General features: G+C 43.2%; 1 protein-coding gene across 2 annotated transcripts in view; it reads left to right on the forward strand.

Moving 5' to 3' along the window:
- The window catches only part of PIP5K1B (phosphatidylinositol-4-phosphate 5-kinase type 1 beta), a 318,684-nt gene that overhangs the window by 228,896 nt on the left and 71,462 nt on the right, over window positions 1-18,326 (forward strand). For both annotated transcript variants that reach the window (XM_043566259.1, XM_043566257.1), the window contains exons 8-12: window positions 393-476; window positions 597-645; window positions 3,937-4,021; window positions 7,420-7,575; window positions 14,387-14,531. In XM_043566259.1, the coding sequence (XP_043422194.1) occupies window positions 393-476; window positions 597-645; window positions 3,937-4,021; window positions 7,420-7,575; window positions 14,387-14,531 (519 nt within the window). The remainder of the gene's footprint in view (window positions 1-392; window positions 477-596; window positions 646-3,936; window positions 4,022-7,419; window positions 7,576-14,386; window positions 14,532-18,326) is intronic.

An 18,326-nucleotide genomic window follows, 5' to 3' on the forward strand; every position in this document is an offset into this window, starting at 1 on the left:
CCCTCCCTACCCCTCCCTTGTGTGCTCTCTCTCTCTCCCTCTCAAAAACAAATAAACATTTTTAAAAATGAAATAAAAAGCAGTATTTCAGTAAACTTTGAAAATTCGTGCTTGCAATTTTAAAATAGGAAGAATTTTTTGTTTGGATTCTTCTCTTCCAGCTGTCCAGAGGTGACAGCTCTGGTTTCACTCTCCTGTGTGGGAAGTACATCAGTCTGGATTCCCAGGAAGACTTTACCCAGGGGCGGGGGGGAAGGAAAGAAAGAAAGAAAAGAGAAAAGGAAAGCAAGTCCAGAATTCTTAAAGTTGTCCATTTTTATTTAGTCTATTTTAGAAATTATGTCCACTTCCTAATATGTTGTAAAATCCTCTGTCTTTTGCCCTATCAACAGAATGGGAGGCATTCCAGCTAAAAGCCATAAGGGAGAAAAACTACTTTTGTTTATGGGCATTATTGACATTCTGCAATCATATAGGTAAGTAATTTGGGGAAGAAGCCTTTATTTATTTCAAAGTAAATCAACAAAAGGCTTTGAAAATCCACCAGATGGGAGTGATTTTATATTCTCATTTTGTTTCTGTTTGTTTACATTTAGGTTAATGAAGAAGTTAGAACATTCCTGGAAAGCGCTTGTTTATGATGGGGTAAGTGACTTACCATGTTCCTTGTTAAACTATATATTTCTCTGATTTCTCAGACTTCAACGTGTGTGTAGGAAGTCACATCACCAGACCAAACGATGTTCTCTTTTTTGTTGTTTTTTTTAACATTTATTTCCGAAAGAGAGAGACTGAGGGTCTGCGGGGGAGGGGCAGAGAGAAAGCGAGACACAGAATCCGAAGCAGGCTCAGGCTCTAAGCTGTCAGCACAGAGCCCGGATGCGGGGCTCGAACCCATGAGCCTTGCTATCATGACCCGAGCCGAAGTCGGTTGCCTAACCGACTGAGCCGCCCAAGTGCCCTAAAAGGATGTGTTGTTTCTATGTCAAATCTCCAGGACCCTCTTACAAGAGGATGCTGGGGAAAAGGGGGAGGGAGACTGATTGCAGAGCCCCGGGGAAGAACAGGAGGACCATTGAAATGAGATTCTCGGTTCTCACCGGAGTAAGCTGTGGAGCGATCTGAGCCTGACTCCGGTGGGACACAGCCCTGGATGTGAACCCTGCATTCACCACTTTACTCACCGTGTGATCCAGTCACATTGCTTGTTTATTTGGCCTCCCTGGGCCTGGTTTCCCATCTGTACCAGAGATATAGTAATAGCCCTCATAGGGCTAATGCAGGGATTAAATAAAATGTGTCATGTTCAACACAATGCCGAGCACAATAAAGACGGAAGAAGTGAAAACTGACATACAAGTTGTTACGGATGTACGTGACTAAGACTGAACGGTGTGAGGGTGTCTTAGAACCAGAGTTGCATAGCAATCAGAAAAAGAAAAGAAAAGAAAACAATCAATTATCCAGAAGTATTCTCCCTCCCCCTCTCCCTCCTCCCCACTCAGTACACAGACACGTTCCTATCTACGTGTTACATGCGAAGTTTTGCTACTGATGGAACATTTACTGGCCTCGGCCTCCCTCAGTTAATAACCTGACCACAGAATATATTGGGCAGAGGTTTGCTCGCACATTTTTTAAAGATGTTCGCAGCTGCTTTCCTTTGAAAGAAGATAAATTATAGAGATTATTCTCTTCCTTTATTGGAAAAGAGCACTGACTTCCTCACTTCTGTGGAAGGCTGGTAATAACCTCTCTGCATGAAAGATCTGCATTTTGTCCCCAGGCTGAGGAATGGGCTTTGTCAGAATGCACTTGTAAACAACAGGTTCACAAGTTTGCTTCTGAGAAGTAAATGTAGGCTTACTATTTAAATCGAAGATTCCTTTTGTTTAAAGGCCAAGATGGCGGACTAATATTCTCCCTTCCAGCTGACAAAAATAGAGACTGTTTAATGCCTTTTTAAAAATATTTGTTAATTTTGGGGAGAGCACAAGCAGGGGAGGGGCAGACAGAGGGGGACAGAGGATCTTAAGTGGGCTCTGGGCTGACAGTAGGGAGCCCGACTGATGTGGGGCTCAAGCTCACGAACTGCGAGGTCATGACCTGAGCCAAAGTCAGATGTTCATCCGAGCCACCCAGGTGTCCCAAGACTGCATAATGCTTTAAACATGGAAAGGAAAACAGCAAACGCCCTTCCCTTTCTGTTTCCTAAGACAACTTTAATTCCCTGTCACCAGACTAAGATTTCTGATCTGAATGGCCTAGTACTCAACTGGTCAGATGCATCTAAGAGGCCCCTACCTTTGTCTAGTCAAAATACATCTTCCGTGTTTTGGTGGTGGTTTCTTTTTTTTAAGAGACTCTCTGTGTTGATTGTTTACTTGTGGAATTATAAGCGGTAAATAAGACTCACTTTTGTTTATTTGCAACCGTGCCTCTTCTTTAAACAATGTTCCTTCATACCAAAAGAGAACCACAGCCCAGCTTCTCTTGGAATGAGAAGGTCTGGGTCTTCATCATCTTGCACCATAAGATATTCCTCAATATCTTATGCACTTGTTGTGAGTATGTGTCCACTTCAGACAGGAGCTGCCAGAGTACTGGGGGAGCGCACGTCAAACCAGTAGGAAATTCCCACGACGTCTGCAACATCACTGTCTAGGGGACCTTGGCCAAAGAAGGTTCCTCTGTGCTGTCCTTCATTACATGCTAATTACAGAATTACCTTATGCCTCATGTAATTCCCTATTTCACAGATGAAAAAAAAACGGAGGCACCAAAACACTGCCTTTCTCCTGGATCGCACAGCTTCTTAAAGTTAGAACTAACACCAGAACCAGGTCTCCAGACCCCTGGTCCAGTGTGGGGTTTTCCCTCCACGCCTGGAGCGGGCACTTTATACCACCTAAATTTAAACTTTTAGAACCTTTTTTTATTGGAATCCACAAACTTAGAATCAAAATGGAACATTAATTTGTTTCTGGAAATGTATATCTTGGAGAGCAGGTAAATGATCACTGAATAAACATACAGAATTCGCTTCTTCATCCATCTCCTTTCCTGGATTTGGGTAATAAAACACCCCTTCAGCCCTGAAGACTCCTGCCAAGCATGAGAGAATTGAGTTAACAGTTTAATTCAATTCAATTCTATCTAATTAGTGGATAATTCAGCATAACGGAGGTCATCAGTCAGCCGTGTCCCCTCGGAATCTTCCCCGTGTTTTGCACCATTTTACTAGGAGATAAAACCAGTGCTCCTTTTTGACCTAGATGCCATTTTTCCATTAGGGTTGTTTTGCTTATTTGTGTCCCCAGTTTTTTTTTTAATTTTTTTTAATGCTTAATTTTTGAGCAAGAGAGACAGAGCACGAGCAGGGGAGGGGCAGAGAGAGAGGACACAGAATCTGAAGCAGGCTCCAGGCTCTGAGCTGTCAGCACAGAGCCCGACGCAGGGCCCAAACCCACAAACCGTGAGATCATGACCTGAGCCGAAGTCTGGCATTTAACCGACTGAGCCACCCGGGCGTCTATGTCCCCAGTTTTTGTCCCCAACTCAAAGCGTTCTCCTTCATTTCAGCTGAGACTTGAGGTGCTCGTTGCCTACGTGTGAAACAAAGAATCTAAAAGCCCCACATGGCACACAGTGCAATCAGAATCAGCTTATTACATGTTTTGCTTTATAAAGCAGCATCTTTTTGCTAGCTCTCCCCAGCCCCATCCACAGTCTTTGCTCAGATTGTCTTTGCCTCCTTCCGCAGCCTGACTCTTGGGCACCACAGGTCACAAGACTTTGCTCTTCTCTGGCTCTCAACATCCACACCTTCTGGTTAAGGACATGGGCTTAACAGAGAACCGATTGATTGAATAGATGGTTCTTCTAGCTTAAAATGAACTGCAAGATAAACCTGTGATAACTGATTTGTATTTTCAGGATACTGTTTCAGTTCATCGACCAAGCTTTTATGCTGACAGATTTCTAAAGTTTATGAATTCCAGAGTTTTCAAGAAAATTCAAGGTAAGGTTCTTAGAATTTTTTTTTTTTTTACTTTTAGCACTTACTTGCTGACTTTCTGGTGTGTATCCTTCCAAGATTTTTAGTGGAAGGTTTGGACTAATTTATCTCCCAAAAGCTGTGATCACTTAATAATTATGTAATTACCAGCAATTTACTGATGCCATAATCATTAGAGTCTTATTGTGGAAAAAATTAGAAACTGCCTAACTATCCAATCCTGTGTTATACAGATTATATGATGTATTAAATATATTATGGTACAATCTAATGGAATAATATGTACAATAAAAGTCATATTCTAAAGGTACGTTTAGTCCTTATAGACATAGATTTATTCACACAGACACACACACGTATATATAGTTCATTGGTTTGCATATGTAAATTCACAACAAATGCTAATGGAATATATAAAAATCTGATACATTAACAAGAAAAAGGATGAAAACCAAACGATCATCTCAACAGGTGCAGAAACGCACTGGACAAAGTACAGTATTCATTCATGGTAAAAACTTTCCACCAAGTAGGTTCAGAGGGAACATACGTCAACATCACAAAGGCCATACATGAAAAACCCACAGCTAACATCATACCAATGGCGAAAACCTGAGACTTTTCCTCTGACATCAGCAGCAAGACAAGTATATCCACTCTCACCAAAAGCAGTGCTCAAATCTTTGGGCCTCAGGGCCACTTTACGCTCTTTTCAATGATTAAAGACCCCGAAAAAGCATTTACACATGTGGGGCTATGTATATCACTATTTAGCATATTAGAATTTAAAATTAAGGAAAGTTTTAAATATTCATTAATTCTTAAAAAGTAACAACTTCAAAAATTCCGTGTAAAAGTCAGTTTCAACAAAAAGGTACAAAAATTTCACATAAAAAATAATCATGAAGGATGCCTGGTGGCTTAGTTGGTTAAGCATCCAACTTCGGCTCAGGTCATGGTCTCACAGTTCGTGGGTTGGAGCCCCGCATTGGGCTCTCCTGTCGGCTCATGCCCTTTCTCTCTCAGAAATAAACATTAAAATAATAATAATAGTAATAATTAGGAAAAGTAATATTTTCTAAAACAAATAATTGACTGAGAGAAGTGGTATTATTTTACATTTTTTCAAAGCCCCAATTCTGGCTTAATAGGAGACATCTAGAATCTCCCATCAGCTTCTGAATTCAGTCTGTGGCTAGAGGTCCTGTGGCATCTAGAAAACTCATTAGAGAGTGAGAAAGGCTAATTACGCCTTAATATTGTTATGAAAATAGGTTTTTTTAGTTATTTTATTTGGTTTTTTTTAAGTAATCTCTACAGCCCTGTCGGGCTCCAACTCATGACCCCAAGATCATGAGTCACAAGCTCCACTGACTGAGCCTGCCAGGAGCCCCTGAAAATAGTTTTAACATTGAAGACCTTCTAAAAGGGTCTCAGGAGCCTCTAGTACTCCCTGAACCACATTTGAGATCCTCCAACTTAAAAGTTTTAAAATATTATGTTGGAAGACAAGAGGTGAAGGTTCATAAAAGTCAGCAGACAGAGGGGCGCCTGGGTGGCGCAGTCGGTTAAGCGTCCGACTTCAGCCAGGTCACGATCTCGCGGTCCGTGAGTTCGAGCCCCGTGTCGGGCTCTGGGCTGATGGCTCGGAGCCTGGAGCCTGTTTCCGATTCTGTGTCTCCCTCTCTCTCTGCCCCTCCCCCGTTCATGCTCTGTCTCTCTCTGTCCCAAAAATAAATAAACGTAGAAAAAAAAAAATTTTTTTTTTAAATTTAAAAAAATTAAAAAAAAAAAAGTCAGCAGACAGAACCTTAAAGCAGAAGCCAGTGCGCATAATCCCTTCACACCTAGATAGCAGGTGTCACCATTGTCTTCATAGGATGAGGAGTCAAGGTGAATGTGACTTATTTGGGCCACTTATTTTCCAATAAAATCCATTTTGATCAGTTTTTAAACATTCAAAATTTCCTCCCCTCCAAGAAAACCCAGGTCTGGTTTTATCTGTTCTCCCCCTCACGTCAGCCAGGAAATAGAAAGCTAGTGAGCGAAGAAATGAATACCGCTTAAGACAACTTCAGAGAAAAGAAAGACACCTTGGGTTTCCTGCTTTCTCGTTCTGTGACCTTGGGCAGGTCACAGCTTTTCAGCTCTCATTTTCTGGACCTATAAAAGGGCTCAGACAACCGTTGCCTCCCTCAGACAACCGCGTGGGTAATTTGAGATACGGAGTGTCATGTTAGTCTCCAAACCCTAAAACCCTCTACAAAAGTTATTTATTACGATGATCGTATGATTATGGTTATAAGACTGCTCACAAGACACAAAGACTTTTCCTTCTCCAGAACTGGAGAGAATGCCCACCATTCTTCCCCATTTGTGTGTCCCAAAGTCCTTGTCCAATTAAGTTCTTGCAAGCTGCCTACGGGCAGGCCCCAGATGAGTGTTGCAATCTAAGCTCTGAGCTTCCCAAGGCCAGACGCAATTATTCTAATGCATCAGCTGTCAGGTCACCCCTGCATGCAAACCTCCACAGGTGGAGAGACACTGCCAAAAACCAGTTCAGGCAAGGCATAAACAAGCCGCAACTTCTCTCCTCCTCTCCAAGGAAATTCTTTAATAACTGCGTTAAGCCAAGCATTATTGGAACGAGGACTGAACAGAGATGGGGATGGTGTGGCTGCGGCTAAAACAGCTCCCAGTGACGTAGCCGAAGTACAGGCACAGCCTTCAGCGAGCAGGATTGATAGCGAAGTCCATTTGCCCTGGTTCGGGTTCCCAACACACTTCTGAAGTTGTAGAATGCTGTTTGGACAAAGGTCAGGAGTGAACGGTATATCTGATATAGCCGTGACCTCGAAAAGACCCAGAGGGCAGGAAGTTTCAGTGGAAAGTCACTTAAAAGAAGAAAGCAACCCGAAGTAACTTGACTAAATTAGGCTTCCTGAGTATACGATTAAACATTGGCATGTTTAGAAATTCCTAGTCCCAAGTTAATAAAACCAGGGTCATGAGAATTCTCCTTGCTTTACCATCTGCGTTTACCAACCCACCCGACCTCCTCCTAGCACTAGGAAAACATTGCTTGGAGGCAGAGAAATTCTCCTTTAGCCTCAAAACATGAATTTCACCTCGGGTGAGACTTACCTTCAAAATCTGGAGAGGCATTCCAGTTTGCATGGACGCCAGGCCCTTGTAATCGAAGTCAAGTCACTGCGGACAAAAAAAAAATTGCCCAAACGCCAACAGTTTTGTCTCCCTTTCCTCGTGTATGTAAAACAGAGTTTCTTGTTTTCTTTCTCCTCAAATGATGACTAGTAAGTTAATAAATAAAACCTTAATTAAAAATATTAATGTGTTTTTATAGGAAGTATCTTTGTCACTCCTTTGTCCTTCCTGTCTAGCTTTGAAGGCCTCACCTTCTAAAAAACGGTGCAACTCCATCGCTGCCCTGAAGGCAACCTCCCAAGAGATCGTGTCCTCAATTAGCCAGGAATGGAAGGATGAGAAGCGGGATCTGCTGACCGAGGGGCAGAGTTTCAGCAGCCTTGACGAGGAAGGTAAAGACATTCAACTTAAAAAAAAAAAAAAAGTGGGGGCGGGGGGAGGAGTTCTTCTGATTTTATTTATATAGGTGATGTGGATTCACAATAGAACAATTAGAACATTAGAGGGGCGCCTGGTGGCTCAGTCGGTTGAGCGTCCAACTTGAGTTCAGGTCATGAGCTCACAGCTCTGAGTTCGAGCCCCGCATCAGGCTCTGGGCTGACAGCTCGGAGCCTGGAGCCTGCTTCGGATCTGTGTCTCCCTCTCTCCCTGCCCCTCCCCTGTGCAGGTTCTGTCTGTGTGTCTGTCTCTCAAAAGTAAATACACGTTAAAAAATTTTTTTAAAAACATTAGAACATACCTGCTCTCAGAAACAAGACCTGGGGGCACCTGCCTGGCACAGTAGGTAGAACTTGCCACTCTTAATCATGAGTTCAAGCCCCCTATTAGGCGTAGAGCTTACTTTAAAAAAAAAAGACACAAATTGTGTTAATGAATTTTCTAAAGGATACTTATAGTATGACTCGCTTACTATAAATTTTTTAAACACGTAAACAATATTATATATGGCTTAAGGTAAAAAATGTTAGAAATACACTAAGATATTCAGAAATAAGGATCAGTCACCCCACTACCTGGAGGTGACACATATGAACATCTTTGTGTTTTTACTACTTGGACCTTGTTCTGTGCATGTGTATAATGTGTGTGTGTGTGTGTGTGTGTGTGTGTGTGTGTGTGTGTGTTTCAAACACACACATTATATGCTTCTATGTACGCCCATATACATATACACACACTGTAACAATGAATTACCAACTTATTTAGGTCTTTAATGAATTTAATAAAAGTTTTAGAACTTTCTTCTTGCTTGTCATATATCCCTACCTTTTGTTAGATTTCTTCTCAAATGGATAAAGGTGTAGACCCGTATTTTCTATCTTTCCAAAGGGTGTCTTTTGAAGATGTGGGTTTTCTGGCGGTTTGTTGCTACGGTGTTAGACCTCACCTCTTTGCTTGTTCCTTTGTCACTTGCTAGCTAGAACTCCTGGTACAGTGATGAATAGAAGCGGTGACTGGGCAGCCTTGCCTTGTCCTGATTTTAAAGGGAAGGCTTCTCACATTTCACTGTTGAGAAAGAAGTTTGCTGTATTGGATACCCATAATCGGGTCAAGGAAGTACCTTTTTATTGCTGGTTTGCTAAAAGTTTTTATCAGGAACGCGTATTGAATTTTATCACAAACTTTTTTGTCTGTCTTCTTGAATTGATTAGGTGTTTTCCTTGTCTAATTGTTAAAGAGGAAGTGACAGTTTCGACTTTTTTTAATCTATGTATTCTTCTGGGAATCCCAGCAGTTCCTGAAAATTTCTTCTACTTAGATTAGCTCTCCAGGGGCGCCTGGGTGGCTTAGTCGGTTGAGCCTCTGACTTCGGCTCAGGTCATAATCTCATGGTTTGTGAGTTTGAGCCCTGCCTAGGGCTCTGTGCTGACAGCTCACAGCCTGGAGCCTGCTTCCAATTCTCTGCCTCCTTCTCTCTCTGCCCTCTCCTGCTCACACTCTGTCTTGCTCTCTCTCTCTCTCTCACAAATAAACATTTAAAAACTTTTTTTTAAAGATTAACTGTCTTCTCCGGGTTTTCTTTTCCTCAGAGTCACTAGGACAGGGTGATACTCCTTCTCCCCTCCTGCAGCACTTACCCACATGTTCCACGCTGGGATTCTTTCTTTTCTTATCTCCCTAGAAACCAGCTCAGACCCAGATGTAGTGATATCGACAAAAGAGTTAATGAAATGCGCTTGCTCCTGTCTCTGGCTGGATGGCTGCAGTTTGTGGCATTGTGGCAGCTGTGACTCCCTTTTCCTAAGCACCTCTGCACCAGCACTGTCCCTCCCACACTGCTGGTCTTCTTAGAGCACACAGAAAACTATAAGGTGTCTACAGTCTGGGAAATAGGATTAATGGATTTTTAAACTGTATTAGTTCATCTTTTTTTATTTTTTTTTTAATGTTTATTTTTGAGAGAGACAGAGCCTGAGCGGGGGAGAGGCAGACAGAGAGGGAGGCACAGACTGCAAAGCAGGCTCCAGGCTCCGAGATGTCAGCACAGGGCTCGAACTCACGAACCGCGACACCATGACCTGAGCTGAAGTCGGATGTGCACCTGACTGAGCCCCGCCCCCCCCCCCCCCGCCGCCGGCGCCCCATAATCTTTCAAATAGGATGCACCATATGACTTCTGAAGTTAAAGCAACAAGTCTAGTTGTCAGTCTGGGGGGAGGAAAGGGGTATAATACATACACTACGTAACATCCAGAAAGTCTGGATGAAACATTGGAAGTAGGGCACATGTTGTGCTTTTCTTCAGCTGAGCTCTTGGACCCAGTTTCATGTCTAAATGAGTTTATCTAGACAGTTCTTTCTGCGAAGTTTTTATCATGCTGTGTACTTGGGGCCTTCCATTTTCATAGTGCACCAAATTGCCTCTAGTTATCAATCGTCTCTTCTGTGCCACTGTCAGCATATCTTGGTTGTATTAGTTTTCTGGGGCCACGTAACAAATTACCAGAAAGCCAGCCGCTTAATAGAACCTCCAGTTATTAGCTCACAGTTGTGTAAGTGAGAAGTCTGGAAAGGCTCCCCTGGATTCTCCGGGCACCGTTTATCAGGGATCTGAAGGCGTCAGCTGGGCCGCGTTCTCATCTGGAGGTGTTGGGAAAGAAATCCTCCAAGGTCATCGTGTGGGCAGGATTGGCATCCCTGCGGACCCCATGCCTGCCTGTCTGATAGCTGTGGGCCACGTCCGGCCCCCCGAGACCGCGCACATACCTTGCCAGGCAGCCCCCTCCCATCTTCAAACAGAGAATTTTGTACAAGTGAATCCTTCTCTCACTTCCAATCCCTGACTGCCAGACACACATTTAAAAGGCTCAAGTGATCGGGCGCCTGGGTGACTCAGTCTGTTAAGCGTCTGACTCTTGACTTCAGCTCGGGTCATGATCTCGTGAGCTCGAGCCCCACGTCGGGCTATGTGCTGGTAGTACAGAGCCTGCTTGGGATCCTCTCCGGTCCTCTCTACCCTTCCCCTGCTTGCACACACTCTCTCACTCAAAATAAATAATAAGGAAAAAAAAGGGAGCTCAAGTGATGAGGCCAGGCCCATCTGGATAATATCCTCTAAGCCGGAGTTAAGGAATTAGTAACCTAATTACACCTGCATAATTAAAACATTATGCAAAAGAAAAACATTCCTTTTGCGGTGTCAAATACATAATTACAGAAGCCAAATCGCATTCACTGATATGACCCTCACTCAAAGGGAGATGGTTCAAGCATACATATCCCTGGGGATCATCCTAGAATTCTGTCTACCATGTTAGTTTCTTAAAAACACTGAAGGATATAGGAGCTTGAGGAGATAGTTCTCTGTTTTAAAGAGCTGCTCCTAAGAGATTGGGGCTCACCAGTGTCTGGCCCAAGTTGCTGGACAGATCGCTCAAACAACCTCTGGTTGATGAAGTCAAGCTGGGTGCACCTAAAACTGGAGTCTTGATGAGCTCTTTTCAGTCCAGCCCCATCTGCCTTATATTGAGTAGCAATCCTTTCAAATCTGATGGGCAGTGGTTTTTTGGACCCACTTTTCAATGTCATTGAGAGTTTCAGTGTTTTCCTCTATATTGAATAAGAAGGTGAGATCAAGCATATTAAAGGTCACTAGTCAGTTGTCCTATAACATTGAAGGCCTCTCTAATTGTTGCATGTTGAGTGCTTGGGGTACTTGCGTGTTTATACAGTCTGTTACCATCTGTTACTCATCGTGGTAATTCTTTATTTTGACCAGAATAGGAGGCAGAGGTGTACCGTCTCACATGTTTTGTTTTGTTTTGTTTTACTTTATTTTATTTTATTTTATTTTATTTTATTTTATTTTATTTTATTTTAATTTTATTTTTTTTTAATTTACATCCAAATTAGCATCTAGTGCAACAATGATTTCAGGAGTAGATTCCTTATTGCCCCTGACCCATCTAGCCCATCCCCCCTCACCCACCCCCTGCAGTGACCCTCAGTTTGTTCTCCAGATTTATGAGTCTCTTCTGTTTTGTCCCCCTCCCTGTTTTTGTATTATTTTTGTTTCCCTTCCCTTCTGTACATGTTTTGTCTCTTCAAGTCCTCCTATGAGTGAAGTCATATGATTTTTGTCTTTCTCCAACTAATTTCGCTTAGCATAATACCCTCCAGTTCCATCCACATAGTTGCAAATGGCAAGGTTCCATTCTTTTTGATTGCCAAGTAATACTCCTGTGTGTGTGTGTGTGTGTGTGTGTGTGTGTGTGTGTGTGTGTGTGTATGTATCCCACATCTTTATCCATTCATCCATCGAGGGACATTTGGGCTCTTTCCATACTTTGGCTATTGTTGATAGTGCTGCTATAAACATGGGGGTGCATGTGTCCCTTCAAAACAGCACACCTGTATCCCGTGGATAAATGCCTAGTAGTGCAATTGCTGGGTTGTAGGGTAGTTCTATTTTTAGCTTTTTGAGGAAGCTCCATACTCTTTTCCAGAGTGGCTGCAGCAGCTTGCATTGCCACCATCTCACATATTTTAAAGTGTGTCCGGTCTCCTGGTCCAGAGTCCAGCCCTTCTGTGCCTACCCCCTTTCCCTCTGTGCCTCCCTCCATCCTTTCATCTCCCCCTCTTCAAACCCCACATCTAAAACCTCACACTCATGCGATAGTGCCTATTAGGACCATCTTCCATGCGTACGCTTCCTAAACATGCATAATTTTGAGCCCGTCGTGCCAGTGAAGAGATCCCAGAAACACTTTAAAGTTACGTCGTATTTTTTTTTCTTTTTTCTTTTTTTTTTTTAATTTTTTTTTTCAACATTTATTTATTTTTGGGACAGAGAGAGACAGAGCATGAACGGGGGAGGGGCAGAGAGAGAGGGAGACACAGAATCGGAAACAGGCTCCAGGCTCCGAGCCATCAGCCCAGAGCCTGACGCGGGGCTCGAACTCACGGACCGCGAGATCGTGACCTGGCTGAAGTCGGACGCCTAACCGACTGCGCCACCCAGGCGCCCCAGTTACGTCGTATTTATTATCGCCTGTCTTGGTTTAGCTTGGGGGAATGATGAAAAAGAATCTAGGTACACATGGTGATGCTGGTTAACAACAGTCTGTTGTATATTTGAAAGTTGCTAAGAGACTAGATCCTAAAAATTCTCATTACAAGAAAAAAAAAAGTGTTGTAACTACTATGTGGTGATGGATGTTCACTAGACCATGATGATCATCTCACAATATACATGTTTATCAAATCATCACGTTGGACTCTTAAAATTAATACAGTGTTATATGTCAATTATATCTTCATAAAAATTTAAAAATGAAATATTGGGGTGCCTGAGTGGCTCAGTCAGTTGAGTGTCCAACTCTCAATTTTGGCTCAAGTCCTGACCCCAGGGTCATGGGATCAAGCCCCGTGTCAGGCTTCGTGCTAAGTGTGGAGCCTGCTTAAGATAGTCCCTCTCTCCCTCGGCCTCTCTGCCACCCATTCTCTCTCTCTTTCTATTTTTCTCAAAAAATAATAATAATGATGATGATGATGTCTCCCAAGGTTAAAAAAAATCACCCATTGTCTCTCTCTTTCTTTCTCAAAAAATAATAATAACAATAATAATAATAATGATGTCTCCCTAGGTTAGAAAAAAATCAGTGTGAGCCTAGTTATAAAAGTTTAAGGACCAGGATTTGTCCATAACTGTTATGTCCACAGTGTTCTAACTTTTTTTAATTTTTTAGCATTTATTTATTTTTGAGAGAGCATGAGCAGGGGAGGGACAGAGAGAGAAGAAGACACAGAATCCGAAGCAGGCTCCAGGCTCTGAGCTGTCAGCACAGAGCCCCACGTGGGGCACAAACCCATGAATCATGAGATCATGACCTGAGCTGAAGTTGCACACTTAACCGACTGAGCCACCCAGGTCCCCCACACAGTGTTCTGTTTTTAAAGCAACTCTGTTCTGTGTGACTGACCTGTCATTAAAGCACTGTCTCTACCAGGCTGGGCGGTAAGGGATACAAATTTGTCCAAAGTTTAGGTTAGGATGATTAAAAATGGTCTGGGAAGGGGCGCCTGGGTGGCGCAGTCAGTTAAGCGTCCGACTTCAGCCAGGTCACGATCTCGCGGTCCGTGAGTTCGAGCCCCGCGTCAGGCTCTGGGCTGATGGCTCGGAGCCTGGAGCCTGCTTCTGATTCTGTGTCTCCCTCTCTCTCTGCCCCTCCCCCGTTCATGCTCTGTCTCTCTCTGTCCCAAAAATAAATAAACGTTGAAAAAAAAATTTTTTTTTAAATAAAAATAAAAATGGTCTGGGAAGCATGTGTTTCCCGGCTGTTAAAAAGTCTGAGTATTTAGATCTAAATTGAGGAGGATAGATACGTGCACATCCCAGGGAGGGAGAGCAGGTGCCCCGTGTGTTTCTACATTGGCCAATCATCCTGTTAATCCCTGTCACATTATCTCCTTAAGCTCCTACGAGCTTTTGATGTCATCTTTTGAAACAGTAAATCACGTTCTTAGGTTTTTCAAAGAACATTCATAATGTCATTTCCATAAGCCGTTTTGTAAATTAATGCAGTCCCCTTTCTGCTTAACCTGTTTGCAAGGAGCTGTCTTACGGGTCTGCTGTAGTTCAGGCGGGCGAGGTGAATTCATCATTTAACGCGCAACCTGATCTGCGAAATGAGTGCTTTTGACTCGACTCCAGTGCATTTACTACCGAGATTCATGAGTCTCTGTTCTGCTTTTGTCACCCAGCCCTGGGATCCCGACACAGGCCGGACCTGGTGCCTAGCACTCCTTCACTCTTTGAAGCTGCTTCCTTGGCCACCACGATTTCTTCTTCTTCCTTATATGTCAATGAACATTGTCCACACGACAGGACTACGCTCTATTCAAACAGGTGAGACTTTGCGCGATCACATTACCCGTCTGCCTGTTAACCCCGTCAGTGCCACAGTTACACGGGTATCTCTGAACAGGCACATGCTGTCCCTGACAACCAGGGTGTGACCGTCACCTCCCCTGTAAGTGAGAGGAAGTGAAAACATGCTTGATTTTTACTATGTCAAGAAGCACCTCTAGGGGGAAACCCTCCTTGTGTTTCTTCACAGTTAATCATTATGTCCTGTAGACGTTATGTACTCAGTTCTCGGGAAGAAGACGGATGTTTCCTCATTTCATCATTTCACCGTTTCTTATGAACGGATTTTTTAAGCAGGTGTTCTTGGTTAATATTGCACATAGCTGCAAAGATATTTGAATATTCTCTTTTGGTTCGAGTGACCTTAGTGGCCATGGTAGAAACAATAACTGCCCCCAAAGTTGTCCCCATCCTAATCCCTGGAACCTGTGCCTTATATGTTACCTTATAGAGCAAAAGGGACTTTGCCAATGTGTTTAAGTTAAAGATCCGAGGTGGGAAGTGTATCTTCAATTATTAAGGTTGTCTCAATGAAATCGCCTGGTCTTTTTTTTTTTTTAATATTGTTTTATTAACACTACAGTGGTAGGCAACTTTATGCTTCTGTTTTTTCCTGGATCACTGAGTCACACAGAATTCAAAATCCACTAGGAGGCTGAGAGCCTTTACATTAAATGTATCCTCCCTAAAAATCCTTAACTGTATGCCAGTCTGTTCTCAAGCAGTAAAATTCAGTTATGCACAGGGTCTTTGTAAGGGGAAGACAGAAACGTTAGGGTCTGATAAAGAGAATTGCAGAAGCAGAGGGAAGAGAGAGAGGTGTTAGAAGGCACCATGCCGCTGGCTTCAAAAGGTGGAGGACAGGGCAGTGAGCCCAGGGAAGCCAGCAACCTCTAGAAACCAGAAAAGGCTAGGAAACAGGTGCCCCCTTAGAGCCTTCACCGAGGAAGACAGATCTTCCAACATGTTGAATTTCAGGATTTCTGACCAGAGCTGTGAGAGAATAAGTTGTGTTGTTTTAAGCCATAAGTTTGTGATAATTTCTTATAGCAGCAATAGAAAACTAATACAGTGACTCTCTGACATGCAATGATTTAGTGTTTCAGTGTTGGGGGGGGTTGGTACTATTATTTCCTAAATAGAGAGTCACTTAGTTATTAAATACTTCGGCTTTTTATGTTTATTTCTTTCTCTGTTTATATTTAGAGGGAGCGTGTGAGGGGGGAGGGGCAGAGGGAAAGAGAGAGACTCTTCAGCAGGCTCCACGTTCTGCACAGATCCGAATGCAGGGCTCAATCCCACGACCTGAGTCGAAATCGAGAGTCAGACGCTTAACTGAGTCAGCTACCCAGGCGCCCCTTGATACTTTTGCTTTTTAAACAAAACATTGTCAAATATTGATTCTAGTAATAGGAGATGATATCTTTACACAAAGATCACAATGTTGCCTATGGGCATGGCTGATTGATTTTCACTTTCTATATATGCAATTTTGTTTTTTTTAATTTTTTAATGTTTATTTTTTTTTTAGAGAGAGAGAGAGAGAGAGACAGTGCACAAGCAGGGGAGAGGCAGAGAGAGAGAGGGAGACACAGAATCTGAAGCAGGCTCCAGGCTCGGAGCTGTCACCTCAGAGCGTGACACGGGGCTCGAACTCACAAACTGCGAGGTCATAACCTGAGCCAAAGTCGGTCACTTTACGGACTGAGCCACCCAGGAACCTCTGTATACACAATTTTGTAACTAGCTTCAGTTGCTGGACAGGGACTGCTCTGTATATGTTCCTGATAATTATCTGTTAAATGTTGAACTGGCTCTTGTCAAAAATCTGGCTCTTGAGAATCAAGATGGGATTCGTGCAGGTAAAGTCTTTCTGGCACAAGTCATTTTCCACCTCCACGGTTGCAGCTTGGCTCACTTCCAGAATGAGGACTCCGTATGGTAGGCTCCTTTTTAACATACGCGTATTTGTAGATTCCAGCTTGGTCTGGAAGTTACGGTTTGGTAATTGGAGCTTCTGTAGAAATTTCTTCCCTCTTGCCGTTTGCTGCTCTCCCCGCTAGATACCGGTTGGGGGATGGTGGGTGAGGCAACCAGTCTTGGTCTGGAGAAGTGGAATGAATGGCAGGGTGAGCCTTCAGTCTTAGTAGGGCTTCAGTTTAGATTGCTCGGGTGGAAAAGCCAACAAATAAGGCTCCATTAAAAATTACTCAACTCATCTAAACTGTAAAAGAAATTTGGTTTGCTTCCCTAGGTTAGAAGAATTTAAAGTGACCTAACGGTGATGTGTACCTGAATGTTCAAATTTGTGACGTAAATTAGTCAAGCGACAGCTTTCCTACCTGTGTGGTATAGCTAAACACCATTGTTTTGCTCTCACATAGAAATAGCAGCTCAAAAAAAATGGCTGGAAAGTCACAGGAAGCTCCTTGCAAGGTCAACAAACAATTCCACATGAAGGCCTGGTGGTTTCTTTTTTTTTTTTTTTTTAATTTTTTTTTAACGTTTATTTATTTTGAGACAGAGAGAGACAGAGCATGAACGGGAGAGGGTCAGAGAGAGAGGGAGACACAGAATCTGAAACAGGTTCCAGGCTCTGAGCTGTCAGCACAGAGCTCAACGCGGGGCTCGAACTCACAGACCTTGAGATCATGACCTGAGCCGAAGTCGAAAGCTTAACCGACTGAGCCACCCAGGCGCCCCAAGGCATGGTGGTTTCTTATGTTTGCTACTGTTCTCATTATCAGGGTCACGTAATTGGATATGCTATTAATTTACTAGAATTTTCAGCACAAATACAAAAGGGTTTTTTGCTTGTGGGTTTGTTTGTTTGTTTGTTTTGTTTGTTTGTTTGTTTGTTTGTTTTGGTGGCACTAGTTGTGAATAAGTATGCAGTATCTTGGCCAGAAGTATTTAATTCTTGGGTATTCATAAAGTTCCCCCAGCATCTGGAACTGTCTCCTTCCTAGCCAGCGTTGCAAGCTACCTCTGCATGCTCCAGGGCTGTGGTATAATTCTTGGTACTTTTACTTATGAGGATGCTGGTTGTCATATATTGGATGGGGAAAACAGTGTTATCTGTGATTTTTTTCCCTTTCTTTTTTTGAAGTGAACTGTTGGAGATAAACCTTCTTTGGCATGGTATGTCCAACTTGCGTTTTGATATGCTTAGCGGTCAGGTGGCAACAAGAAACCACTCTGTCTTAGACAGAAAGGGATTTGATACCTTGCAAAGTCCCTGAAAAGGCTCTGGGCTGGACATCAGGAAATCGCTCCTGGATAATGCCACTGAACGGGCCCACCGATAGCCCCGCAGCCTTGGCCGCAGTCAAGCAGGTGCCCTGCCAACAGAACGCAAGCTAGCGAAAGCATTTTGGTGATCCCTGAATGTTTTTAAAATAAGCTAACATTTAAAAATCAAGCAGTTTTGGGGCGCCTCGGTGGCTCAGTCGGTTAAGCGTCCAACTCTTGGTTTTGGCTCAGGTCGTAGTCTCATGGTTCGTGAGATCAAGCCCTGAATCGGGTTCTCTGCTGATAGTGCAGAGCCTGCTTGGGATTCTCTCTCTATCTCTCCCCTCTCTCTGCCCCTACCCCGCTCTCACTCGCTCTCTCTCAAAATAAATAAACTTGAAAAAATAATAATAAAAATCAAGTCGTTTCACTAAAATCCCCTTTTGAAAAATCACTAGTCTGGGCCCCTCTTGGCTCTGTTGCCTTTGGCATTTATCCGCTGGAGGGGGGAAGCCTGGACCCTGCCTCGCTCACCTCTGATGT

Source organism: Prionailurus bengalensis, chromosome D4, assembly GCF_016509475.1.
Source record: "Prionailurus bengalensis isolate Pbe53 chromosome D4, Fcat_Pben_1.1_paternal_pri, whole genome shotgun sequence".
Lineage (NCBI taxonomy): Eukaryota > Metazoa > Chordata > Mammalia > Carnivora > Felidae > Prionailurus > Prionailurus bengalensis.